The 27,403-nt window shown below is 41.9% G+C and overlaps 1 protein-coding gene across 4 annotated transcripts in view; it reads left to right on the top strand.

Annotated features, from left to right (window-relative positions):
• CTNNA2 (catenin alpha 2) overlaps window positions 1-27,403 on the top strand; it is a 1,098,262-nt gene that overhangs the window by 353,710 nt on the left and 717,149 nt on the right. For all 4 annotated transcript variants that reach the window (XM_053664696.1, XM_053664695.1, XM_053664693.1 and 1 more), the window contains exon 7: window positions 24,356-24,559. In XM_053664696.1, coding sequence (XP_053520671.1) covers window positions 24,356-24,559 — 204 coding nt within the window. The remainder of the gene's footprint in view (window positions 1-24,355; window positions 24,560-27,403) is intronic.

The following is a 27,403-nucleotide window of genomic DNA, read 5'->3' as shown; positions in this document are numbered from 1 at the left end:
AGGGTAATTTTCTCCTTTGAGAATATTGGCAGACTCTGTGTGTCTGAGTTCACCTTTATTGCACATAACTAGTACTAAATATAACAGTGAATACTGATATAATTGGTTATAATTATAATAATCATATACCAATATCATATCATCAATCATCATATGGATATCTATATATTATCTAAATATGTGATGGCAAGTATTTGATTATCATTTATTTATTAGTTATACTTTAAAATGAAGGAACCAAACAAGTCATTTTATGTGATAAGCTATTTACTGGTGTAACTGGGGTTTATTAAAAACGTTTACCTCCTGCCGGTGTGGCTTGGTTGGTCAGAACATAGTGCTACCCACTGAAAGGCTGCAGGTTCTATTCCCGGTTGGGGCCCCTGCAGGAGGCAACCAGCTGATGTTTCTCTCACATGGATGATGACTCTCCGCCCCCCATCTCTCCCTCTCTCCCACTTCCGGTCCTACTCCCTCCCCTTGTGTCCCATCCTTTCTCTCTCTGAAAGTAACAAAATATTATCCTTTGCTCAGGATTTAAAAAATAATAATACAATATTTACCTCCTTAGTCTTATTTTCTTTCCTGATTTCTTGTGTTAGTCATGCTTGTCTTTAGCCTCCAGGTGCATCACCCCTATTCATGTGCTTCTCATGGAGGAGTGCTTAGTACCCATTTTTAAGATTTAGTTTGATTCATTGGTAAGGAAATTCACCCACGTAAGTCCTGCCCTTCCCTCTAAAACCACCCATTGGAGCTTCTCCTCAGCCCAGCTCCTTAACATAGTTCCCAAACTTCATCTCCAGCAGCATACCGTGGACAATTTACCATACCCTGCTGAGTCCCATTTTTCATTCCCTAATGTGTGGAATCAGAACAAAGCAGAATGTGTTCCCTGGCGTTCTGCTTTGTTCTGATTACATATGTTCATCCAGCTAAAGATGCAGGAACATAGGTACCCACAGGTGCACACTCAGCAGTAAAATTGTCGGGCAGCTGACACAACTGAGGGTGTAACTGAGTCCTGGTGCTGGTCCCGCTGGTTACACTGGCCATACTAGTGGACAGCAGGACAGTGAGGTATAGGGCAGGCAGAACCAACTTGTGTTAGATTCCAGCCACATCCCTCTGTGCTTCTGTTTCTTCGTCTATAAAATGGGATAATAATGGTGACTCCAAGTTAGTGTTTATAATCTCATGAGATCAACATCTATAGATGTCTAATCTGTGGTAGACACTCATAGATGCCAGCCACTTTTTCTCCTACCTCTCTTAACATCTTCCACCCAGAATCAGCCTTGAAGCTCTATCCAAGAAAAGCCTTTGGGGACAGTTCCTAATTGAAAAGTCGTTAATGCCACTTGACAGTAGCTATAGATTCAACAATACCATTTGCTGTACCTTATCTACCCCCCAATGCACAACAACCTAAAAAGAAGGTTTGACCAAGACTAAGCAGTCTTGGGAGGCGGGCTTCTATATTACGGAGAGATTTTCAAGCAGAGATGAAATTACTACTTGGTCCAAGGGCAAATCTTAAAGTGAGAACTCGTAAAGCCAGTGCTAACACTAAGTGTGTAAACTTCTACATTGTGTTATTTGGGGGTTATCATTGCTTTACTAGCTTTTGAGGCAGTGAAAACCGTCTTTAGCTTTAATTACATATCATAGGTCTTCTGGTTCAGTGGTGTCTGAAGACTGGTCCTAGTACACCTGGAGGAAAGGGAAAGGGTTGATAGGAGGGGGTGGGATGAGGGATGAAATGCTGGCCTAGGTCCGTGTTCCTGATTCTTGCAGGGACCACACATACTTTACACAAATGTCTTTCTTTAACAAAAAATTAGAAGATTTTATTTATTTATTTTTTAAGAGAGAAGGAAGGGAGGGAGAAAGGGAGAGAAATGTCAGTGTGTATTTGGCCTCTCACATGCCCCCTACTGGGGACCTGCGCCCAAAACCCAGACATGTGCCCTGACTGTGAATTGAACCAGTGACCCTTTGGTTCACAGGCTGGCACTCAGTCCCCTGAGCGACACCAGCCAGGGTGTGAATGATCTTTCTATTCACAATTACTTAGTAAGATATGACACTGGTTTTAAAGCGTCTAATGCAAATGATAAGAATAAAGTGACATGGAAGGGCATTGTTAAATCCTACGTTTGATTGATATTCAACTCTTCTGTCACTAACATTCTCTTGAAAACTTCCAGGATCAAACTCCTCAGTTGTGATGGAGAGCAGGGCTTCCCTCTGTCTTAGATTGAGGATTGATTACTATTTTCTAGACTAGAATGTACACGTATAAGCCAGAGGGAACTACTGGTACATAGATGATTCAGAAAAGCAAAGATTGCTATCATTAAAGGACACTTTGTTTCAGTCTAGTCCATATGATCCAATTTATAAAAGCAGAAAGTAATTTCCAGAGGGATCAGACATTTTGCTGAAAGTCACACAAATCACCATTCTCATACCTAAGGGAAGAAAACAAATCTTTTCATTTCAGAAGTATTCAAAAGAAGGATGAAGGAGATGTCATCTTCTCAGTCTCCATCGCCTCCCGAAATACACCCCAGCTAACCATGCCATCTGAGGAAAACAGTGTGCTCGCCATGCAGGCGCAGCTTTGAGACAACTCCTGTCTCACTCCCAACCAGTCTCCTCTCCTGAAATTGTCCCACTGGGAACTCCAGAGCTGACACTGCTCGTTCCCCATGTCTGCTTTCACTGGTCTACCGAAAGGAGCACACACACGCGTGTGCATCTTCCCGGTTGGAAACGCCTACTGTCATCTTCTGTAGCCTTAACCATACTTCTTAAGTTTGTTGTGGTCACTGAGGGGTACGGTGATGATCATCTTGGTATAGTGTTGTTGCCTTTTCTTTTTTTGCTCACATTTCTCCTAAAGCTGTCTTTCTGAAAACCATAAATGTCCGTGCTTCTCTTGTGCTCTGCTTACACAAGAGCGTCCCCACTCACTACCAGAAGGCCAGCTGCTCTCTGTGGGCCCGGAGGCAGAGGAGGCATCGGTCCTTGCATTTCAAGGGGGACTGTCTTGTTTACCTCTTGGCCTTTTCTGGTGCTTGCGCAGGTCTGGAAGCTTTTAGTCCCTATAGATGGCAGGGGTCTAATGTGGCCCAGGTAGGTTTGTTGTGAGGATTATTGAAAACACTTTGTCTGGGTGGCTCAGTTTGTTGGAGCATTGCTCCAGACACTGGAAGTTCCCAGGTTCAATCCCTGGTCAGGGCACATACCTAGGTTGTTGGTTTAACCCCTAGTCGGGGTTGCATAGGGGAAGCGACCATCAATGTTTCTCTTCCACATCAATGTCTCTCTCTCTCCTCCCCACCTTCCTCTCTCACTAAAATCAATGGACATATCCTTGAATGAGGATTAAAAAAATAATATGAAAACACTTTGTAGCATGACTGATGTAAACACTAAGTAAATGTTAGCCATGGTGCTGGTGGAAAACAGATGCTTTTCTACCTTTTTGCACTAAAAAATATGTTTTAACCTTGAAGTTTGTGTTTCGGAAAAATGATCTAGATTTATCTTGTTGGTTAAAGTTGGACATATTAATTTCAAGACTCATATTGTAAATTCAGTTGCCATTGATGAACTCTTCAAAACAGATGGTACAATTTCAGATATTTACAATTGAAGGTTAGTACTGTATTGGGGTCAGACTGCTGCATACTTGGAAGAGATTCATTACTGGTGAATTCAATGCCAGGGTATAAGGTATAAACCGTTGTGTGTCCGTCTTTGGCCCAAAACTTTCAAACAGATTGTTTCCCAAGTCATTCCCAGTAACTTTGGTTCACCATCTCTTTTTTTCCTGCATATCAATAGACCTAATTCTTCAGTTTGTTCTTTTAGTCTATTATGCTTTTTGTTTATATTGTACATTTATAATTATGCAAACACCAGCTATGCATAGATGAATTTTACCAGAGAATAATTGCTACATGTTACAGAGGCGTCGTCTCCTAGTGACCACTGTTGGCATTCCTACGTAAGGACTAATTCATTTAAAATCAACTCTCACGGCAGGGTGTTTGTATACAGGGATGGACTGGGTGGGGGTTGAAGGGAATGTGGTGAGATGCTTTGGAATGTCTTAGCAACCTTCCATCTCTGTGCCCAACTTACTTAAGCTTTGCAGAACCTTGTAAATTATAATAAGGAAAGGCCACTTTTCTCGTCAGTTAACTGCTGCCAGAGTGGAGTACAACACTCCAGGAGATAGATAACTTTGGCAAAACCACCTACATTGTGACTGGTTTAAACCCACGCAGTTCAGACCTGCTTCCATGCAATGCAGGCCTTACACAGGCAGCCAGGTGCAGAATGGAGATAAGTGGTGGGAGCTTTGAGCCTGGAATTCTTATGTTGAAAGAAATGTTGAGGGTGGGGGGAAGGGTGGGGTATAAGGTAGAACAAGGAGTCTCAGTGGCAAAAAGGACATTGCCCTATAGATAAAGGGGAAATGCCTTAGGGAATAGAGACCAAGAGGAGCATACTAACCATCAGTACTTCAACTTACGCAAGCAGCATTTATCTAGGCAAGAAAGCAAACATCTGCCTTTTCTTAGATGACGAGTTGCTCAAAAGTAATAATGCTGTCTTTCAGGCAATCCCTGATCTGGGGCTTTCCATATGGAGTCTTTATGAACAGTAAAAAGAAGAAGCAGACACCCATGTTCTCCATGTTTGAATTCATATTCCTTTAAAATGTGTCCCATGAAAAACAGTATTTTGTGGAAGCAATTTTACTTCTGGCACCTAACAGTGACTGGTGCAGAGTAAACTCTCAATCATTGTTCATCAGAAGGAAGAATGAATGACAGTATTGCTGGGTAGCAGATGAGGCAAAATGAGTCTGTCAGTTTAGTGGAAGGGTTATAATTACTGTCAAAACTTTCTTAGGTTTAAGGAAGAAGAAAACATATTGACAGTGCAAAATTACTGATAATAATAAGAATGATCGTGACAGTAAAATAATGTATATTTGACCTTGCCATGTGCTTTAGCCCTTTGGTTTAAATCAATATATCTCTTAGCTTGCCTTTTGGAGAACTTAAATAAAAGTGATCAAGCCGTCTGCCTTAGAAATTGCCACTGTACAGAAGTGTCTTGGGTAATCTTTTGGCATGCTCAGGCTTCTTTTTACATACACTGCTTTTTCAAGGTCACACTCTTTTTGACTTTCATAAATAACTTTATTTTGCTTCGACCATTGCATCTTCATCTCCTTGGCTTGCTCCTCTTTCCTGCCACCTAACTATAGCTTTTCCCCGACCTTGACCCTTTACCTGCTTTTTTTAAAAAAATATTTTATTTATTTATCTTTAGAGGGAAAGGGAAGGAGAGAGGGAGAGAAACATCAATGTATGGTTGCCTTTTGTGCGTCCCCTGCTGGGAATTGGCCTGCAGGGAACTGGCCTTCAACCCAGGAACGTGCCCTGACCTGGAATCGAACCTCGATTGTCTGGTTCGCAGGCCTGTGCTCCATCCACTGAGCTATACTGGCCAGGGCCTTTACCTGCTTTGATTCTCCCTAAAGGTGCCTCATTCGTTGAGACCCCAGGCACACTACACCTTTTCCTCTAGGCCCAGCTTCTTTCCTGAGGCCCAGGCCTGTGTTTAACTGTGTCTGCAACATGTTAATTTGGATGACTACTAAGCATCTAAAATGTTTTCAGACTAAATCTAGTGCTTTTCCTCTGTCAAGCCTAACCTTTGTTCCTGTTCTATTTCTTATTTTATCTCAGGGAACTACCTTTCTGAATGTAGCCATTCAATCTAGACTCTGATCCACTTTACTCCCCAGTTAATTTTGAAATCCTATGAATTTGGTTCCTTTTTTAGCTCCCGACTTGGTCCTCTCTCCTTTATCTTCATGACCCTGGTTTGTTCAGGCCCTTGTTTTTGTCTGGATCTTTGCAATAACTTCCTAACTGGTTGTCCTGCCTTCCTCCCAACTTCCTCCTCCACTCCCATATTTCATCATCTCTGCCAGTGTGGATTTTCCAAAATGCAAGTCAGGTATTATGTGCTATGTACCAGTGCAATGCCATCTTCAGGATGGACTTCGAAGTTCTTAGTGTGGCGTCAAATCATTTCAGTAGGCCTGTGACTACCTGTCCCATCTCTTATCCTCTTTTTAATCACCTTTCATGTTATGTTCTATGATAATTAAATATTTGCTATTGTTATAGTGAAAAATTGCTATTGCATTCACTTGTTGCCTCTCGTGGTATTTCCTCTGGCTAAACTAATTTCTGTCTCTTTCTCTTTCTCCCTCTCACTCTCTCTTTTTCCCTAATAAATTTATATTCATCCTTATTGAGGAGGCTTTTTGAAAGCTTCTTGAGTTCTCCCAATAACTTAACCACGAATCATTCCATGTTATGAATATATTTTGTGCACTTAATATTAAACATATTATTCCATTCCCAGTTTCTGTCTCTCTCATGTGACATTAGGAAGAGAGAGATGAGGTTGCAAGCAGACTCTTATCTGCAGGGCTGGCACATAGATGTAAAGCAAATGTTTATTGAGTGAATATGAAATTAATTTGCTGTCTGTTTTGATCTTATGGGCTGTTCAGTTTTTCCACCCATAATTTATTCTCAGTCTTTTAGACTATTGCAATATGCCATATCAACTTCTCCACAGTAGACATGCGATCCTTTCATGAACATTCTCTTTTGTTCCATTGGACAACCATTATCTTCTTGATTGCATGAACACTTCCCAGATACCTGTTATACAGTGCTGTACAAAGAGCCCATATAATGTAAATCGTCATCACCGCACGTACATCAAAATCCAGAGTTCAAAAGAGAACATGACATCCTCATTAAGCACAAAGAAAACTTTTCAAGTCTCATTATGTTTCCTGAAAAACAATGAACATATTGCTCATTATTTTGGCGAAACACAAACTTTCTTTCCCATCTTAATTTGCCTGCCTGACAATAGATGGAAGAAGATAGATGAGCTTACACTCCAGGTGTGTACATGTTCCTTTGTGACCAATCAACCAATTTCCTTTTCCTATTTGCAGAATATTGATACAATTATTCTTTCATCAGACAAGAAACTTGAGTATATAACTAGTTTGTGAAAATCATCTAATAATTTATTAGGTTGATAACAATTAAGTCATAATTGCTGCTGAGAAATATAAATTGACTTTCTGTTTTAACATTGCAAACCAAAGATGCAGTGTAAATAATTTCTGGGGGAAAATTTGTTTCTCCTATTATAAAACTTTTAAAAATATTCAACCATCGATAATCTAGTAACTAATCATTCAGTTGATGGATTATAGGGTTCCTAGCCTATGTTCATTTTTACCCCCTGGCTGTTTTTCATGTTACTATTTAAGGATATAATGAGGAAGAGGATTTTAGATAGATGTGATATGTTGGTAGGCCCATGGTTTCTTCAGCTATTTAAAAATGTAAAAGTCATTCTTAGCTTTTTAACACACAAAATGGATGGTAGGCCGAGTGCTACTTGTGAGCCGTTGTTGACCAGTTGTGGTTTAATCACACCTGTGTATGAGACTTTCAAATGTTTGTGGGACTTCTATTTCTATGACACTGTTGCTTTCAGTAACACTTCCCTCTCCACACAAGAGCACTCTGCACTCAGGTGCACACATTGCAAATGCCTATTGGTTTAGTTTACACTGTGTGGAGATTTAATAGTTCTCTCTTCAACATAAATAAGGATCAAGGATTTTACAGTGGTGGTTCACCAACCAGAGAGTTTGTCTGCCTCAGCTAGTCTGCTCACACTGAGAGCAGAACTAACATTTGTCATCTTGATAAATATGTGCCTCACCCTAATAACTCAGAGTCTCAAGCTCACTGAACCACATCAAATGCTAGTGTAGACCAAAATGTGCATTCCTAATTGAAGGGCCACCTGCATGCATTCATCTGCAAATATCACTATGGTACTTTGTGGGGGCAACTTTCCTCGCAAGTCCCCCCGGCCACCACGGAGGAGAGTAAACATGACTGAGACATGATGTGATCTGCTTGGGGAGGAGAAGTGGCCATTTTCCCAGAGGATAAAGGCCGTGAGCAGTGGCCAGTTTCTCAGGGGAAAAAGGAATTGAGCTCCCTCCTCTAGGGGCTTTTATTGGGTTGTAGTACACAGGAATACGGGGCAGCAAGGATCAAACAGTAGATAACATTTCAAAGAAGTCTGAGGACTTAGTATGAGTCTGAGTCTGTCAGGAACAGAGTTTTAGGGTTTCCTGCTCGAACCCTTAACATATGAATGAAAGCACTCTTAGCAGAACAGATTTCATAGGTTTATCAGGGAGTCTTTATGATGCCAGATCGTTCCCCAGGACACACTCTAGCAAGGCAAGGAGCTGCACCTCTCCCCACCAGGTATTCAGGCTTAAGGGGATTAGAGCCAGGAAGCACTTCTCCCAGAGAACATGGGGACTCGGGCTATGTCAAAGCCAGGGGCTGAGAGTCCATTGCTCTTTGTTGCAGCCCCCCCATGTCCTTTCGTGCTGGCCTCCCAAGTGATCAGGTCTGGCTTAGGTTGCCCCCCACTGTGAGGGGTCTTACCCATCATTACCTTCCGACCAAGCTTTGGGGGCAGGGAGAGGAAACTGAGGCAGAGACAGGCTTTGTCTCCTGTGGCTGGCATTCCAGAGGTTGTCCTTCACCCTTAGCCACAAGGGGTCCAGATACAATTCCTAGAACCAGGCAGAGCAGTCTACAACAGTACCCTGTTGTTCTCCAGAATTCTTTTGATAAAGACTTGAAAAAAAAAGGATATTTTTATTCTTGAACCCTAAATCTTCTAATCAGCAAGTATTTATCAACTATTTCTATGAGAAGTACCCTGGTGGGTGCCATAGGATACTACGTATGTCTGGAAAAAGTCCAGCCATTGTTGATATAATGAGAACAGTTTGTGCAACATCAATGTAACCTGGCAGCCAAGGTGAATGGGCTGGAATGAGCATGCATGAACAATGACAACTTCAGTGTTCTTGTTGGTGGGGGCAGTAGATGCCCTTGAGTTAGCATATGTGCTGTGTGGTCTTGCATCCAAAATGACTGAGTAAGTAGAGCAACCAATATGCATCAAATTTTTCATTAAGCATGAACATCCTTCACAGAAGCAATTTGGATGAATCGGAAGGCCACAGGTATGGGCAACTGGTAATTGGCAGCTACATCACAACAACATGCCCTTGCATGCATCACATCTCATGCAGAAATTTTTGGCAAAACATCAAATCACCCAGGTGGTTCAGCCCACCTACATTCCATATTTGGGGCCCTGCAACTTCTAGCTTTTCCCAAAACTAAAATCACCTTTGAAAGGGAAGAGATTTCAGACCCTTGATGAGATTCAGCAAAATACGATGGGGCAGCTGATGGCAGCTGGGAGAACTGCACTGGGTCCCAAGGTGCCCACTTTGAAGGGACTGAGGGATCATTGTCCTATGGACAATGTTTCTTGAATCTTGTATCTTCTCCAATAAATGTCTCTATTTTTCATAGTACATGGCTGGATGCCTTCTGGACAGACCTTGTATACCAAAGTGTAGGAAAGCATTGCAGTTGGTGACCTGCCCTTCCTTCTAAGCTGATAATGGCCTGAATAAAGGGTGGAGGATAGAATGACAGTGAAGAAATACAATATTACTTTAAAAGAGTGATTTCAAAGGACTTCTTGTTAATATTTATTTCTTCTATGTGTCATATACCATTCTAAGCTCCCTACATGTATTATTTGATTTTCTCAGCAACCCTATGGTATAGGTGCTGTATTATTCTTACTCTTCAAATGAGGACAGTGAGATACTTCTCATTTAAGTAATGTGGTTCACCTAGAAGTTACAGCTAGAAGGACTTAGAGCCAGAATTCTGATCTAAGCTGTCTGCCTCTGTGTGACTTTACAGCTGTCCTGTTAATATTGATGATTGAGGATTTCTTATTGGTTCTAGTTGTTTATCAGTGCACCAGGAGAACGGAGTGAGATTAGGGGTTCCCGTGGCCTTCCTCCAGTGGAAGGAGGGTGTTAGGCTTTGGAAGAAGATGAAGGGTTCATTCTTACACATGTTCTACTTGAGGGGGTGACTGGACCCTCAGCCGTCATGCCAGTGTCCAGCGTGCAACCACAGAAGCAGAGCAGGTCTCAAGAGAGTGAGGACTGGGTTTGCACCTGGGGTTCTTGTGCACAAGCTGTGCTGACTAAGGCTTATGGGAGTAGCTGAACCCTTCAAGAAGAAGGATATTGAGAGAAATTTGAGGACAGGGAGTAGGAGTCATGAGCAAGGGAACATCCCTGAAAGGAGCCACTCACATATGTGTGTGTCCTTCCACAGTGCCAGCTTTATTAGGGGAGACCTCTCCAAAGAGCCAGTAGGGTTACTCCCAGGTTACATCCGTAAAGGGAGAGCTTATGTGATAGTGCAGAGAGAGTGTCCGGTGCAAAGTCCTGATCACTGGCAGTGTCCCCAAGTGAGAGGTAGGCGTTCATTTCAAGCCAGGCAACTGAGGTGGGGGGCACACATCTGGCGGAGTGGAAGTCCCGTTGGGCTCTGAGTGTGATCCATCTATAGCCAAGCTTTAGTATTGGGTGGTCGGAGCTCTGAGTCCTTATAGCCTACAGCATGCGGCGGTCCTACTCATACCAGTGTCCAGGTGGAGTCTTTACCCCAGTGTTCAGACTTGCAGTTTGGGGTATTCCAGGCGCAATCCAAGGGATTTCCCATTACACCGCATTATTTCAGTTTTGGGCACTTTTTCTCTTGACATAACTTTCATGGCTGACAGTTACTCCTTATTAGATTGTCAGAAGGTGTCCAGCAAGTCTGCTCTGCTCCCACTCTCCGTAGCCGGGAAACACCAGCTGCTGGGGTAGACCAGGAAGGAGATCTGGAGAAGAGATGGGAGGAGAATCTGTCCGAGGGGTGTGAGGAGAACCTCAGTAAAGCAGGGACCCCTTAAGTGTGGTGAGGCTTAATTTAAAGAGTGGATAGTTTTAAATGGCGTTCAGTACCACGCACAAGTTAAATAGGATGAAGACTGAATTTTAAAAAAGATGGTCAATAATGTAGAAAGTTCAAAGAAAATGAAGAGATAATATGATAATTTTCTTAGCAACAGAGTAAAGCAGATTTTCTTTTTGACCCTCTAAAGACTTGATTTGGCTTAAATGCATTTTAGACACTTGCTTTCTCATTTATCTATTGTGATCATGCAAAGCCAAGGGTGAGTGCCTTCACCCTGCGTTACTGTAATTCGTTTTAAACGTGTATCCTTGACAGCACTTGAGATCATGCTCAGGAAATAACCCACAGCAGTCCGGCAACACACAGGTAATATAATTGGGGGGATGAAACTCAGTTACACCAGCCAGGAGGAATGTCCCAGAGCTGAAATTCCTCATTCTGTGTTTTTGTCCATTACCATTGGTAAGTAGCTGTTTTCCTAAGTAGCACTTTTTCCTGTCAAAGGAAATTAAGGTGAGCTTCGATAGATTTCTCTTAGTTACACTAAAAAATTAAACATCTAAGAATAAAAAGTGCTCTAAAATTATTATCATCATCTATGTCATTCATTTCCAATTAAACTGAACTATTTGATTACAAATAATATCTTAGTGGATAAATAGCATAATTTACTTTTAAGTATTGGCGTTCTGTCCAGAAAGTATCTAGCCATGTGTTATGAAAAATGGAGACATTTATTGGAGAAGATGCCAGATACAAGAAACATTGCACACAGGACAATGACACCTCAGTCCCCTTCAAAGTAGGCACCTTGGGACCTCACACAGCTCTCTCAGTGACCAGCAGCTGCTCCATCATATTTTCCTGAGTCTCACTGAAGGTCTGAAATCTCTTTTCTTTTAAAGGTGTTTTAGTTTTGGAACAAGCCAGAGGTCACAGGGCACCCAGTCTGGGCTGTAGCAGGGCTGAACCACCTGGGTAATTCGATGTTTCACCAAAAACTCTGCATAAGGTGTGATGCGTGAGCAGGAACGTTGTCTCGATGAAGTTGCCAGTCAGCAGTTGCCTATAGCTTCAGCCTTCTGACACATTCAAGTATTTTCCACGGAGGAATGTTCAAGCTTAATGTAAACTTTGATGCAGATTCATTGCTCTACTCATTCAGAAATTTTGAATGTCATGGCCTCACAGTCACATGCTCACTCAATGGAGTCTACCACCCCCACTGACTAGTACAGTGAAGTTGTCATTGTTCACACACACACACATTCCAGTCCACTCTCCTTGGCTGCCAGGTTACATCAATGCTGTGCAAATCATTCTTGATCAACAATGGCTGGACTTTCTCCAGACAGACCCCATATACCAGAGACATAAAAAATCACTAAGATAACTGTGCAGTTTTTAAATTAAGGCAAATCTAAAATGGAGGTTAACATTTTTCTGCAACTTAAATTTTAAAAAGGTGATTAAAACTCAGTGTCCTTAGTACTTTCCATTCCAATTAGGAAATGTTACCCCAATTAGGTCAAGAGATAACTTCATGTGAATACAGACAGATGCTCACTGGGAGAGTCTGACACAGAACGAGAAAGGTGAAACTGTATCTTTGTTAATTATTGAAATACGACAGAGAGCTCAGTGTTTGAAACTGAACAAAGAACATGCTTTTCATTTAGATACCTCAGTTGTTTTTAAATGGTCTTGATTTATGCTTTTATCTCAGACTTCAGTCTTTAAAATAAGTATGTAAAGCATTCGGAGCCAGAGTTATGATCATGCCTCCTTGTTGGTGGATAGATGTCTTTCGTTCTCAATTTTCAGTGCTATAAAATTCCTTTCTCTCTCTCTCTCTCCATCTGTAGTTATTTGAATGGGAAACTGAGGGAGCCTGCCTCAGGGGTCACTACTCGAACACTTTTCACTGGATAACAGACATTTTTAAAACACTGCAGTGAATAATCAATAGGTATTGCCTTGGACTTGTTTTTGTTTCATTTTGTTTTGGATTGTGTCAGTGCAGCAAAATAATACAATAAATAAAACTTAGCGCCTTAACAAACCTTGATCCCACTGGGACTCTGTGACCTTTTGTGACCTAGGCTGTTTGCAAGGGCAGTAGGAAGCTCTGAGCTAAGCCAGAGCTTTGGGATGATTCCCGAGGCCTGCTCAGTCATCTTCAAATTTCATCTGGCTAAGGCAGTGTTACCTCCAGAACACAAGGCTTTGTATCTTTCTTCAGGTAGCCAGACACAGAAGGACTCGGGAATTTTATACTTTGGAGGAGGAGGAAGGAAGGAAGGGCTGTGGTTCCAGTGAAACATAAAACCTATCCAGTTATACTTCAAGACAGGGCAAACTACACACTTTGAACTCGCAGAGGTAAACAGAAGAACGGAGTGGTGGTAAAAAGCACTAAAGAAAGGACATGAAGGTGTGTGCACATTGTTGGTATTCCTGGGGGAAGCTGAGAGTAATCGAAGGGGAAATACGCCCTCACCTAAACCTGCATTGTCACTTAGGCTTTCTGTCTTTCGTTGTTTTAATTATTCCATGTAAGAAGGTCATATGAGTTGAACTAATGTTACCTTCCTCTTTGAGATTCCTTTTTGAGATCTTTAAAAAGTGAAAGTGAATGACTGGATAAGGGCATGCTGACATCTATTCTTTCTTCTGCTTGTTTGATTCGAAATAGTTATGTTGGACAGCAGGTGGTGAGGGTCTGGTGTTTATGAGCTAGAACAGCGGTTTGTCATTGTCCTTAGCTGCTACCTTGAACTATGAAGGTAGTAAAGACCCAGGACACACATCTCTTACAGGCTAGTCAAAAACAAAAGAAAAACCACAGGAATTTCTCATACCACTAGCATTTGCTTTTTCCATGTGTTATAAGATTAAATTTGGGAAAACAAATGATTAAAATCAGTCCATACCATTATCAAATTGTTTGTTGTTGTCTTTTTTTACATTTTGAAAATTCTATATACATTTGAAACACGAAGTAGTACTCTAAAGGGTTTAATGAACAACAAAAGCCATACATTCTAGAAATATTTTTTCCCAGTCGTTAACAAGCTGTTGCTTGGCTACGAAAGAAAAAAGCCCTTCACCTTTCTCAGCTGTTGGAGTGCAGTTAATGCAATTCAGCTTTAGGATGGTTAATTCCTAGCCAAAGACAGACTCACATATATTTGTTTGTCTTCTTGGTAGTAAAAGTGTGTTCTAATTTCTACTGACCGGTTTAAAACGGGTAAGAAATTAAACAATGGGATGAAGTAGCATTTTAGATCTTTCCTCCCTGGTTGTTCACTGGTTTTTATCCTGTCTTCAAGTAGGAAGGAGTCGTGTACGACTGCTGTTTCAGTGTTTGAGGTGGAGAAATGGTGCCTGCATGTGTTTCCTCGTGGTGCTTAGCCCCCTGCTTGTGGAAAGTGCACGAGGACAGCCATGTCGTGCCGTGGCTGGGTCACAGACTCCGGAGCTACGCGCCTCCCAATTCTAACTCTGTCCTTTGCTCTGAGTGTGTGTCTGGACAATTTATTCACCTCTCTGAACACTTGTTTCTGTATCCAGTGGACATCTAGGTGTGTTTTTTTTGTGTGTTTTGTTTTGCACTTCCTATTATGGTAAATTTGGTCTTCCAATTTGATATACCTTGTATGTATAAAGGCAATTGATTTCACACAGGAATATAATTGCCTTCATAAAAAAAACGATTTAATTTGTAGTACTTTTTTGGTCTCATTTAAAAAAAAATAAACAGTTGTGAAACCTGCAATCAGAAATAGTCAGCCCTTGGTGTCCACAGAGGATGAGGACGCCCATGATACCAAACTCCATGCATGCTCAAGTCTCTTATATAAAATGCTGTAGGATGGGCCTTATGCATCTCTGGGTTTCCAACTGTGGATCAAACATAGTTTTTAAACCTGGGATGGTAAAATCTGCAGATAAAAAACCAATGGATACAGAGGGCCCCCTTCCTTCTTTCCTTCCTTCCTTCGTTCCTTCCTTCCTTTTCTCCCTCCCTCACCCAAGGACATGCTTATTGATTTTGGAGAGAGGGTAAGGGAGGAAGAGAGAAGGGGAGAGAGTCAGACAGAAATATTGATGTGAAAGAGAAACCTAGATCAGCTGTCTCCTGTAGACACCCCAACCGAGGATCAAACATGCAACCTACTGTGTGCCCTGACCTGACTCCAAGTCCAACTTGCCACCTTTCGGTTTATAGCTCGGTCTCCAGCCAGCTGAGCCACACAGGCGAAGGCAGGGCCACCTGTGTTTATTTTTTTTTAAGCTGCATACAAGTGGACCCATGAAGTTCACACCTGTGTTGTTCAAGGGTCAACTGTAGTTTTAGCTTCTTTCTTTTTTTAATTGAATTTATTGGGGTAAAATTAGTTAATAAAATTGTATGGGTTTCAGGTATACAACTTTATAATACATTATCACTGTATTATACCTTATCTTCTATCTAGTCTTAGTACCATTTAGTTCTCTTTTCCACTCGTGATTTCTAGACTATTCAGAAAAATATTACCTAATTTTTTATGAATTTGAAAATATTTTTGTCTTGCCTCAGCATTAGCTAGATTGCTTCTGTTACTCTCCATTGAGCCTATGTGGCTTTTGATTTAAGATATTTATAAATAAGTAAGTACGGTACACCCACAGGTATACACACGTAAGCCCCCAATTTATAGCCAATAACGTCCTAGCATCCAAATTCAATGGACAGTTTCGGCTCTGGTCCTACTTACCTTCTTTGTAGAATTCCTTGCTGTTCTTCCTCGTCAGTTATGGCCACGCGGCCTCCTGGGTGTAGTCACATTCTCCGACAATTCTTTACTGTGTCATCAGAGGGCCCTTTCTCTGTTACACATTGAAGGTTTCCCAGTGTTGTGTCTTGGGCTCACTACTCTTCTCATTCTGTTATGTCTCTTTGGGAATCATATCCATTCTTATGGCTTCCATTCTGCATTTATTCTGATGATCATAAATCTTTATACCTTGCATGTTTTTATGTACTTATAATCAACTTTCCACTAGCCTTTTTGACTTAAATGAATCGTAGGCACTTTAAACCTGCCCTTCTTCATCTATCACAGTTGTTCAAGGCTAGCAAATATTTTCTTAAAGAGTCAGTAGTACCTGGCTGGTGTAGCTCAGTGGATTGAGCACAGGCCTGCGAACCAGAGGATCGAGGTTCGATTCCCAGTCAGGGCATATTCCTGGATTGCAAACCAGTTCCCTGCAGGCCAGTTCCCAGCGGGGGATGCACGAAAGGCAACCATACATTGATATTTCTCTCCCTCTCTCCTTCCCTTCCCCTCTAAAGATAAATAAATAAATAAATATCTTTAAAAAAAAAAGAGTCAGTAGTAAATATTCCAAGCTCTGTGGACCATACAGTCTCTGTCCTAACTTCAACTTGCCATTGTGGTGTGAGAAGAACCATAGACAGTATGGAAAGGAATGGCTCTGTGTTCCAATACAAATTTAGTTACAAAATAGGAGGCTGACATACAGGATGTAGCTTGCTGATGCCTGCATTGTTGATGTTGCCCGTGCTGGGCGTGTAGGTTTTCTCTTTGACACTTTCATTCTCACAGCCTGTACTTCTTTCTCTAAATCTTACAGGTGACATTGGAAATGTGGCCCAACATATGCCCTTCTCTTAACCTATACCAACACTGTCTTGTATTCTTCTCATCTTTCTTCTGGGTTCTGAAGGCTTGGTGATGTCTCCCTTACCTCCTACTTCTAGTCCTGCCAAAGCTACTTTCCCCATCTCCTGGGAAACCATCTCAAATCAAACAAGATTAGGCACTTCTACTTTCTTAAGCTGTGGGTGACTCTTCATCATCTAAAGGGGTGTTCACAAAGTGAAACCTTCCTAATTGCTGTGAAAGTCTTGATAGGTCATAGTTCCAGGTCTCTCACTGGGAGACTGACTTTGTCTCTTATTTCTTTTCTTTTTTCTATTTTGTTTGCCCCTTCAGATCCTTGGAGAAGCAAATGGCAAGGTAGATGGGGCCAGGCATGTAGGAGGAATTGCTTGTGAAGGAAAAAGTGGGCGAGAACCAGCAGGAATACCCTAAGAGAGCTTTTTGACTACAGCACAGGTCGAACTTTTGTGAAAGGGGAGCAAGAAAGAAAGAGGATTGTGTGCAAAGAGCCTCAACACAGTTTTGAGAAAGTCTCAGTCAGGTCAGGCCACTGGGGAGTCCAGAGCAGGAGCAGAGCCTGCCTGTTGGAGAAGTCTCCACTGGGAAGGAGGGGCCTGTTGGTGATTGACAGGGGCTACCTGGGGTCAAGTGTGGGTCCTTGTGAAACTGTCATGCACCCACAGGTCCAGAAGATGGAAAGATTGGGTAGCTACACTCACATCAAAGTTTCTCTCAAAGGAGAGTTGCTTGGAGAATCTCCATGGCACCCTGCTTGTGACTTCACACTTTACCCTTCAGCTTCAAGGAACCTCTTTTACTACTATGCTGTCTCGCACCTCAGCGTTTGTTCCCACTTCCTATTCTGTCTCATTGCCTCTTCCTGCTCCTGACTTTGCTTGGCCAACTGTTTGTTCACTCCTGAAGTCTTAGCTGAAGAGTAGTTGTCTCTGGAGAGATTTCTTTACCTCCCACCACCCAACTGTGCAAATTGCTGTTACTGTCTTTTCTTAACATCATCGGTATATTTCCCAAATTGTAATTGGTTGTACATGTCTTTATTTTTGACTAGACAGTGAATGTGTTGAAATGAAGGATTATTCAGTCTGTGCCCTCAGACATTCCCAGTACCTGGCACCCATCTGTTGAATGAGTGGCTGTACGTTTCATTATCCATCAGAAGGGCGAGATGATCCAGATGACAAATAGATGATATTTATGTCTTTATATTTGGTTTAAGAAAGTTTCATAGTTCTTAAAGTATAAAGACATATTTATAATTATGATAATTAAGCTTATTGCCACTGAACATCTGCAGTCTGATGCAATGGAAAGCACACTGGGCTGAACAGGAAAAGACCTGTGTTCAAGTCCTGGTGTCCTCATTTCTTGGTTGAATGACCATGAGACAACATCTTTGGCATCATTTGCCATTTCAGTAAGATGAGGAGTGATATCCAGGTCCACAGAACTGTGGACCTATTGCATTCGTTGTAATGTGTTCAACTTCTTGCTTTTGCAGCAATCTCTCTGCTGCCTCCAATTGTATCAGAGCCTGCGTCAATCACAACTCATTGTGCCGTGATTGTTCTGAACTTTTGGATCACTTGACTCCTCATAGAGTACGTGGACGATAGGTGGGATTTAACAATTACAGCTTCTAACAGTTGCGTGTGCAGTGAGTACAGGTAAATATTATTCTGAGAGGCAGTTTTGAACCATAAGGTCTACTGATGTATTTCAAGGTACAATTGTTATAGAGTTCAACCAAGGAAATAATGGGAAATCAGTTATGTAGGACTAGAGAGAGCATTACAGAACTGGCTTGAGGACAGAACAGAATCCTAGCTTCCTTTGCTTGGGGATGAATTATTGTGGCTTGTTTCTTTAAGGCCGTGGTTTCCAATTGCCACTCCATAAATTGTTAAAAATGAAAACAATAATTCTGAAAGTAAAGATGTTACTAAAGGATAAGTAAAATTACAGCACACAAAATATTAAAGCCAAATAAGCAGAATGAAAATAAGATAAAATAAAGTCTTATTTTTTAAAAAGAAAAAGATAAAGTAAGAAATGTGGGCCCACAATTTTCAAATGAAATAACATGACAATATAAGATGGAAATGAAAGATTGAAGTGATAAAAAAAATTAATGAGTTTTAAGAACGCAAACAAGAGGCAGATATTTAAACTATACAATCTCAGTGGACTATAAAATAAGTCAGTACAGGTGGAAACAGCACAGAAATCCTCTCACAGGAGCACACCTTTGTCATAAAGGGAGACAGAGAGTCTTGGCCTGTCCTTCCTGGTTTGGGTGCTTAAAATAGTCCCTCAGTGACCAGGAGGGAAGTGAGTTTTGGTGCTGAAAGCTACTGCTGCTATGCTCCTTGTGCTGCTGCTGCTGTATCCCTTCCGGACAGTAGAGGGCAGCCTCACAAAGAGGTGAAGCTCGTCTGTGCTGATAGAGGAAAAGGAGGCTGTTTGCTCCTCTGAAATGACCCTGAAGTGTGTTAGCAAAGAAAACCTTGCTAGATGTTTATGTTTTAAGTCACTTCAGAATAATGCAGAAGCTAATACTCTTCCCTCACTTCGGTTTGGCTTTCCTTCTCTGTATATCTTGCTCAGGATTCAGCTGTAGGAGTTTGTTTATTTTCCTATTACTTTAGCAACTGTCATCTTTTCCTCCAAGCCCCTGGCTTCATTTGGTTCTGTTCTGGTTTGTTTTTTGTCTGTCTGTTTGTCCATTTGTTTGTGTTCTTATTCTTTTCCCATAACCTAGATCCTGTCTGAGATCCAACCAGTTCTCTGAACACACACACACACACATACCCCAACAATACATATGCCCTACCATGCACAGGTGCACACACACATTCCCCTTTACACACAACCCACCCTCTCATAGATGAGTACACACAGGTGATCCATACCCCCCCACACAGCACATCTTCACTGCCCTTGATCTTCATGCCTTCTCTGTCCCCTTAGTGGCTTCTCCCCTTTGGACTTTTCACATCCATTCTTGCAACACTCTGCACCACAGGTGTAGACTGGACCACTGTAAATTTATTTTTTTCCAGGGAGATTGTTTTTAAAGCTTTTGCTCTATGATCTATAAATAATGAATAATTCCATTAGAAATGTGATGAATAGTGTAGGTTTTATGCAGAGTTTTTTAAGCTCAGTGTCTCGGTCGGTGAATGCACTTTTCTGACAGCCCGGGCCAGGGAAAGGTAGGAAGCTCATTCAGCTGACACTGCAAGTTCTCTGTGGCTGCATTTCCCAAGGTGTGTTCCCTGGATTCTCATAGATAATGTGTGCACTTTAAAGGGGACGTTCTATGCTCAGGTGTTGTAGACCGCTCTGCCTGGTTCTAGGAATTGTAACTCTACCCCTTGTGGCTAAAGGTGAGGGACGACCTTTGGAATGCCAGCCGCAGGAGACTAAGCCTGTCTCTGGTAGCAAACGCTGCCTCATTTTCCTCCCTGTCCCCAGAGCTTGGTTGGAAGTCAATGACGGGTAAGACCCCTCACAGCGGGGGGCAACCTAAGCCAGACTCGATCACTTGGGAGGCCTTCATGGAAGGACTTGGGGGGCTGCAACAAAGAGCAATGGACTCTCACTCCCCGGCTTTGACATAGCCCGAGTCCCCATGTTCTCTGGGAGAAGTGCTTCCTGGCTCTAATCCCCTTAAGCCTGAATACCTGGTGGGGAGAGGTGCAGTTCCTTGCCTTGCCAGAGCATGTCCTGGGAAAAAATCTGGCATCACAAAGACTTCCTGATAAACCTGTGAAATCTGCTCTGCTAAGAGTGCTTTCATTCATATGTTAAGGGTTTGAGCAGGAAACCTTAAAACTCTGTTCCTGACCTACTCAGACTCATACTAAGCCCTCAGGATTCTTTGAAATGTTATCTACTGTTTGATCCTTGCTGCCCTGTATTCCTGTGTACTACAACCCAATAAAAGCCCCTGGAGGAGGGAGCTCAATGCCTTTTTCCCTGAGAAACTGGCCACTATGCAAGGCCTTTTTCCTCTGGGAAAATGGCCACTTCTCCTCCCCAAGCAGATCACATCATGTCTCAGTCATGTTTACTCTCCTCTGTGATGGCTGGGGGGACTTGCGAGGAAAGTTGCCCCCACACCCAGGTAGGTTTGAGGAATGCTCCAGTAAACTGACTTCTTTAATGCAGAGCTCCCCAAGGTATTTCATGTCATAATTTGCTTTGGGACACACAAGATTTCCAAAGCAAATTTGGCAACAAAAACTTATGTTTTCATCAAAACATTACATTTCCAAGCTAGTGTTCCATAACTTAGGAAATAATGTTTGAATGTCGGTAGTAAATTTTTCTCTGTTCTGCAGAAAAACTTTTCTACAGTTGCCCTCATTGAACAGTTTAAATCTACCTCAGTATACTTTCATCAAATTGATACTTCTTTGTATTTTTTAGTTCAACGAACAGCCAATATATGATTCTTTAGAGTCTACTGGAAACTCAGAACAAATAATTTTTATTGTGATTTGCAGTGATAGGGGCTTCTGTGAGGGTGTTCTTTGAAAATCAGTAATCTTTATAAAGGAAAATAGACTGATTATGTTTTGATGAATCTAATCTTTAATTAGATTATCAGTACTCATGTATATTGCATGATAAAAATATCATAAATACATTAACTGAAAAGCAGTAGAAATGAAGAAAAAGAGAGTGAGAAAGAGACAGAGGATTAAAATGCATCTTACTGGGAAGGGTCATTGCAGACACAGCTCTAGTACCAAGAGCAGGTATATCAGGAACACCTATGTTCCCCTCAGCTTTCCTTTAGGACTCTCAGCTGTGGTGATATACCATGCTAAGACATCCATTGTCCTGAGGACACATAATTTTTCTTCCTTCATTTGTTTTAAAGAGAGGGAGAGAAGCATCAATGTGTGGTTGCCTCTCATGGTCCCCATACTGAGGACCTGGCCTGCAACCCAGGCATGCGCCCTGACCAGGAACCAAACTGGTGACCCTTTGGAGCACAGGCCAGCACTCAATGCACTGAGCCATGCAAGCCGTGGCTTCATGTGATTTTTTTTAGACTATTTGGAAGGTTACTAGGGCATAAGGCACAGGGTATGAGGCACAGTATTCTGAGTTAAGTAGAATTATCCCCTTTGTAAGATCTAAGAGACTGTAGATGTGAAGGAGGTCTTCATGCCAAAACCTTCTGCAGGACAGGTTAGCTCCTGTTGGCGTGCCTTCATGCATTTGCCTTCTAAACTCAAGAGGGGACTTTGATCAATAAGTAAGTTCCTAGGAAACCCAAGATTCCAGTGGACCTCAGACCTGGTCTGTGTTTAGTGGATTTCTTTTTTCCAAGTTGTCACCTGCTTGAACTCATTCAGGAGTTCATAGTCTTCATGCTGAAAAGATCTCTCTGTTAGAGATTCACATTTTGCCAGGAATTAAGGAGTCAGGTGCTTCAAGCGCTGCAGCCTGTAAACACTTTAGGATGCTTTGGAGGGTTCACGCAAACCTTCCCAGAGCAAATAGCCCAGACCTGTTTTGTAATTAATAAGCATTTATTTTATATTCCATTAGGAAAAAAAATCACACGAGAAGTCTCTTCTATTCTCTCCACTCTCTCTTTAGCCCCAAGCACTCCAGTAAGAATATAATAGGCATTTAGCAAAGTGTAGGGGACTGGTTTTTGTCTGGCAAATGTGACTCAGCTCTGTATGGAAAACCTATGAAAGCCAAGTGATGGGCAGAAGCCAGACCTTCAAACTGAGTTTTCCCGTGGGAATCAGGCCTAGAAAATGCATACGGAGTGTTATGGCTTGCTCTTGCTTAAACTCCATCACCCTGGTCTAAAACAACAAATATATATTATCTATCTTCAAGACAATTTCCAAAACCTGTATGAATTTTCCTAAGGACAGATCTAATCACCTTGTCACCTTTCCCCTCTGCATGTTATTTTCATTTCCTTGATTGGACCTAAAATGTAGACAATAATATTCTATATCATAGATAATAAATCTTTCTTTGGTGTAAGACCTGAGAGAAACAATAAAAGCTTATCTTGGCAAGGGTCGGGGCACTCTCCTCTTAAGAGAGTGGTTGAAGCATTCAGAGGCAGTGTCCCCTTGAGAGAGTAGCCATGCCGTTCAATTTTCCTCCACAAGATTGCTGTAGCCTGTGCATTTATTCTCATCTTCAGTCGCAACAGGCGGACAGAGTCCGCCACAGCAAAGGTATAACTACCAACTCTCATTTGCTTTTTTATTATATTTGTAGACAAGATAATTGTTTCATGTACAGATGAGGGGGTATGTGTGTGTGTGTGTACATGTATACTACATATCATATATATGTAATATATATGTGTACTCTCTATATACTACTTAATCTATTATGTGTGTCTCTGTGTGTGTAAATTATGACAAACACTTAAGGACCAATGAACATCAGAGGAAACAGTAACAGTGTGGCAGTCCCACCACTGGACCCTAGAGCTGGAAGACCGCTTCCCTGCCACCACGGGTCTGGTCCTCGGACCTCTGAGTGTGCACATCCAGGGACAGTGAGCATGTCTTCCCTGCAGCGGGCATTCCACGTTGACCGACCTTTTCTTTTGTCCTGAGCAGAAAAAGGGTCTCCGGTGGAAACCAGCCCGTGGACAAAGTCAACTCTGCCTCTCTGTTTCGTGCCGTTAGTTGTCACATGCTTCACCACTCACTGCTTGAGTCACTGGGGATGATGCTCAGGTTGTGCCCCTGTCTTATGGTTTCTACTTACTCGGTTCTTTTCCTTCCGCACACCCTTGGAACTTGGTAATAATGGGTCTTCTCTGGCCTGCTCTTCCTGTTATATTTGGTTTACTAGTATGCCATTTGCTACCTTATGTCCACATCTCCTGGACAATTCCCAGATCTTTAGGTTAATACATCTCAATTCTGGATGCATATTTCTGTCCCCTTCTGGTCACCTCTGCCTACACATTTTCAGGCTCACCAGGGGCAACACTAAGCTTAAATCCTCCATGACACCTTTCTTTAAGGAAATACCTCTATTTTTCCCTTTGCCTAGACTCCTTCAGAACAAACACACACACAACTCCTTTTGTAGAACACTTGTTTTTACACAGTCGCTATTAGTTCCTGGTGGAAAACCCCTGTGCTGAATGTGCCTGTTGGGTGCTATTGGCTCCAGTTTCAGAGGCACCGTGCTGTGGGGCTCTCGGCCTCTCCCGAGGTGGACGGGTGTGGCTATCACCAGCCGTGCACCCTGACCTGTTAACCCATATTAGCTCTGGGGCTCTCTAGTCGTCCCATGTCCCCCACAAAGCTTCCTGAAATGGGCATTCCCTGAAGGCTACACATTTTTTTTAAAAAACACTAAGCCACTGTTACCATCTCACTTGAAAACTCTTCAGTTGATACCGCCTTTGCCAAGAACACATTCTTCAAACAAGATGTTCTGTTTTCTTCCGGAAGATTAATTTAGAGTGCAGTATCTTTTGCAAAGTCGATACTTTGTCAAGGCCACTTTAGGGCTTGTCTAAGTGAATGGCTTCTTCTCCACAGAGAGTCTTGTCCTGACCTCAGCTATTTCTGCTGTGGGAAACAGGGTGCAAAGGCAGTCATCTCTTCTCTGCTGACTTTTTTTTTCCGGTACCGCTTTCAGAATAAGATTATCCTGGATCCCATGACGTTCAGCGAGGCCAGGTTCCGGCCGTCCCTGGAGGAGCGGCTGGAGAGCATCATTAGTGGAGCCGCACTCATGGCCGACTCCTCCTGCACGCGGGACGACCGGCGCGAGAGGATCGTGGCCGAATGCAACGCCGTGCGGCAGGCACTGCAGGACCTGCTCAGCGAGTACATGAACAACGTAAGTCCCGTGCCACCCGCGCTCACGTCGCGGTGGACTCCGGCGCGTGATCTGGGACTCTTGGTTGAGTGTGTACAGCAAGAGAAAAGGACGGGTGTTCCACAAAGATAGGTGAAACCAGAGGAGAGCTTTGGAAGAGTCTGATGTCAGGGGTTGCATTTTGATTTGGAAGCGCATAGTGGAAAGGAAAATCTTTTTAGAAAAACTTTGGCTTTTTGCTTGAGTGATTTCTTGGTCCCTTTAGTGGCTGGCCTTTGAGGTAAAATTTTGGTTGGTAAAAGGAGTTGGTTGATGGCAATACCTGAGCATACGCTTGTGTCCTCTTTTACAAAGCACTTTCAAAGCCAAGGATAGCTACAGATGCTCATCTTCGATCCTAAGAGGCGTTAATAAGTGTGATAGCTTTTAAATGTTTTCGCAGGGCTGGATAAGGTGGAAATGTTCTCAGTGCAGTAGAACTTGTAGGAAGGTCACTGATTTGTTGTGCAATCAGAAATTATTATGAGGAGGCTGCAAGTTTTCAAGTGGGTAGCAGGGGTGTCCACTCGTGTTGCAGCACGGGTAATAGCTGTCCTCTCCTGCACTTACAAAATGGGTCAGTTCTTGTAGCATGAAAACTATAAAAAAGGAGATAAAATCCATATTCTTTGCTTTGAAAGATACCAAATCATGTTTGTACAATTTGCTACATTTGTTCAGCCAAGGTGATACTGTTGATGCCCAGAACTTGGAACCATGAAAGACCTGGAGTTCCTTCCGTGCTGGTCCCCTGGGTGTGAGAGAATTTAGCAGAGAGTGAAGTGGAAAATGCCAGTGAAGTGAGGTCTGGGCCTTGCACGTTGAAGGCCTCCTCTTTGCAGTGGTCAGGTAGGGAACAGGGACGTTGTACCTGCTCACAGCTTCTGAAGGCCAGTCTGGATCCTGCTAGAACACTCGGAGGCAATTCTGAGATAAAGCAGCCAATCCGTGTCCCTCTCAGCAGCCTGATTCTTCTTACCAATTCAGCCCCTAACTGACATGAAGCCCCAGAAGTTGGCATTGATAGGAACAGTGCTGCTCCTGCTAGACTCTGCAGAGAACTTTGAGCTGGGAAATAAAAAGATGTAGAATATTCTACACACTATGCAACAATATCTGTTTTCTTTTCATGAACCTTCAGATTCTTTGATTTTGGAAGACTTGTTCATTGTCAGGGAGCAAAGGATAAAGTGTGGATGCCTTGGGTGGTGCCCAGCTGCTCATGGGGACTTCTCTGTGAGGCCCTGGGCCAACACGTTCTGTGACGTTGGTCCACAGTGCTGTGCATGAGAAAGCTAGAAATGTTTTCTATTGGTGTCTTCCACCCTGCGTGAGTCTTTGGAATCGCAGATCTAACAAAAAAAGAATAATACCATAAAGTCTAGTATTCTGTTTGTTGTTGCTTTTAAAAGAATAGCAACAGGCTAACTACTTGTATGTGGAATTTGGCTTTATATTAACATGCGCTGGTAATTTTCTATCAAAGAAGAATCATTGCCAAAGAAGGAAGTGCAAACTGGAGAGCTCACACTGATGGTTAAGATCTCAATACTAATCAATCAGAAAAAAACGGGTGTTCCAGGGAATAGAAATCACAGGATGTTATTGAAGAAGAGTTGATCAGGACGGGACATGTAATTTTTTGGTTTGGTGGACAGAATCCTGTCAAGTTCAGGGTTTTCTTTTTAGTATAAACTCATTTAGATCAGCAGAGCTGATGGTTATTTGCATTTTATTGACTCAAGATACTTGTTTTTCTTGTGATTCAGGAATGTGTTGTATTTTTATTGAAAATGTGGTTTCTACTTTGATATGGTTATGGATAATACAGTAGTGAGTTTAGTGCTTAAATTGCAAAATATGCAATTCTATTCACATTAAACCAACAGGATCAAAAGGCAGAAATAAAACACCTCTTACTGACTTTTATTGGGTTGGCCAAAAATTGTTTATTTTTTTCTGTAAGATAAAAGATACATTTTTTCATTTTTACCAATGACTGTATTGATTTGGGTTTTTTTACTATGTTGGATATATTCCATGTGTTGATTATTCCATGTGTTGTATATTCCAATCAACAATGTTGATTGTTCTCAATGAATGTCTTGATTTGATCGCTGTCAACTTCAGCTGGTCTGCCCAACTGTGGAGCATTGTCCAGTGAGAAGTGTTCAGCACTAAACTTCGTGTATCACTTTTTACACATTCAGTTGGTCACAGCACCTTCTCTATACATGCAAACCTTTTTTGTGCTTCAGTTACATTTTTATCTTTCTTGAAATAATAAAGCATAATATGCTAAAAGTATGACTGATTTTCTTCCATCTTTAACATTAAAATGGCTACACAAAATTCACCAATTTTGGTAAGTTTTTAAAAAATGCACACTGATATGACAGCCGTCACAATACAACTTAACCAAATTGTTTCGAATGAAGTTGAAGACATCCAAGCACTACTAGAGCCATCTTATGGAAAAACCAAATGAACTTTTGGCCAACACAATAGATAATCTGTGTAAAATCTACTTGGACTTTATACTTCTTTGGTGATTTTAAGGTAGCAATGGATGCAGCTAGACGTGGTCCATAATCTATTCAGTTCACTCATTTCTACTGCCATGATATCAGAATATATGTATTTTGATACAGCATATACTAATATGAAAAGACATATACATTTGTGTCCTGACAGAAAACTCTCTTGTACTTAGCACCAACCAATAAATTAGTCAGTTGTGCCAAGGCTCTTTATAAGATTTTTTTTTTTGTCAGTAAACTCCGAGAATAGAGATACTGTCAAACTGCACCTCCTTAGACTTTCATC

This window comes from Artibeus jamaicensis, unplaced genomic scaffold (genome assembly GCF_021234435.1).
Source record: "Artibeus jamaicensis isolate MK-2021 breed Jamaican fruit bat unplaced genomic scaffold, CSHL_Jam_final contig_384, whole genome shotgun sequence".
Taxonomy (NCBI): domain Eukaryota; kingdom Metazoa; phylum Chordata; class Mammalia; order Chiroptera; family Phyllostomidae; genus Artibeus; species Artibeus jamaicensis.
The sequence above is the reverse complement of the archived record's forward strand: the minus strand, read 5'-3'. Positions and strand labels throughout refer to the sequence as shown.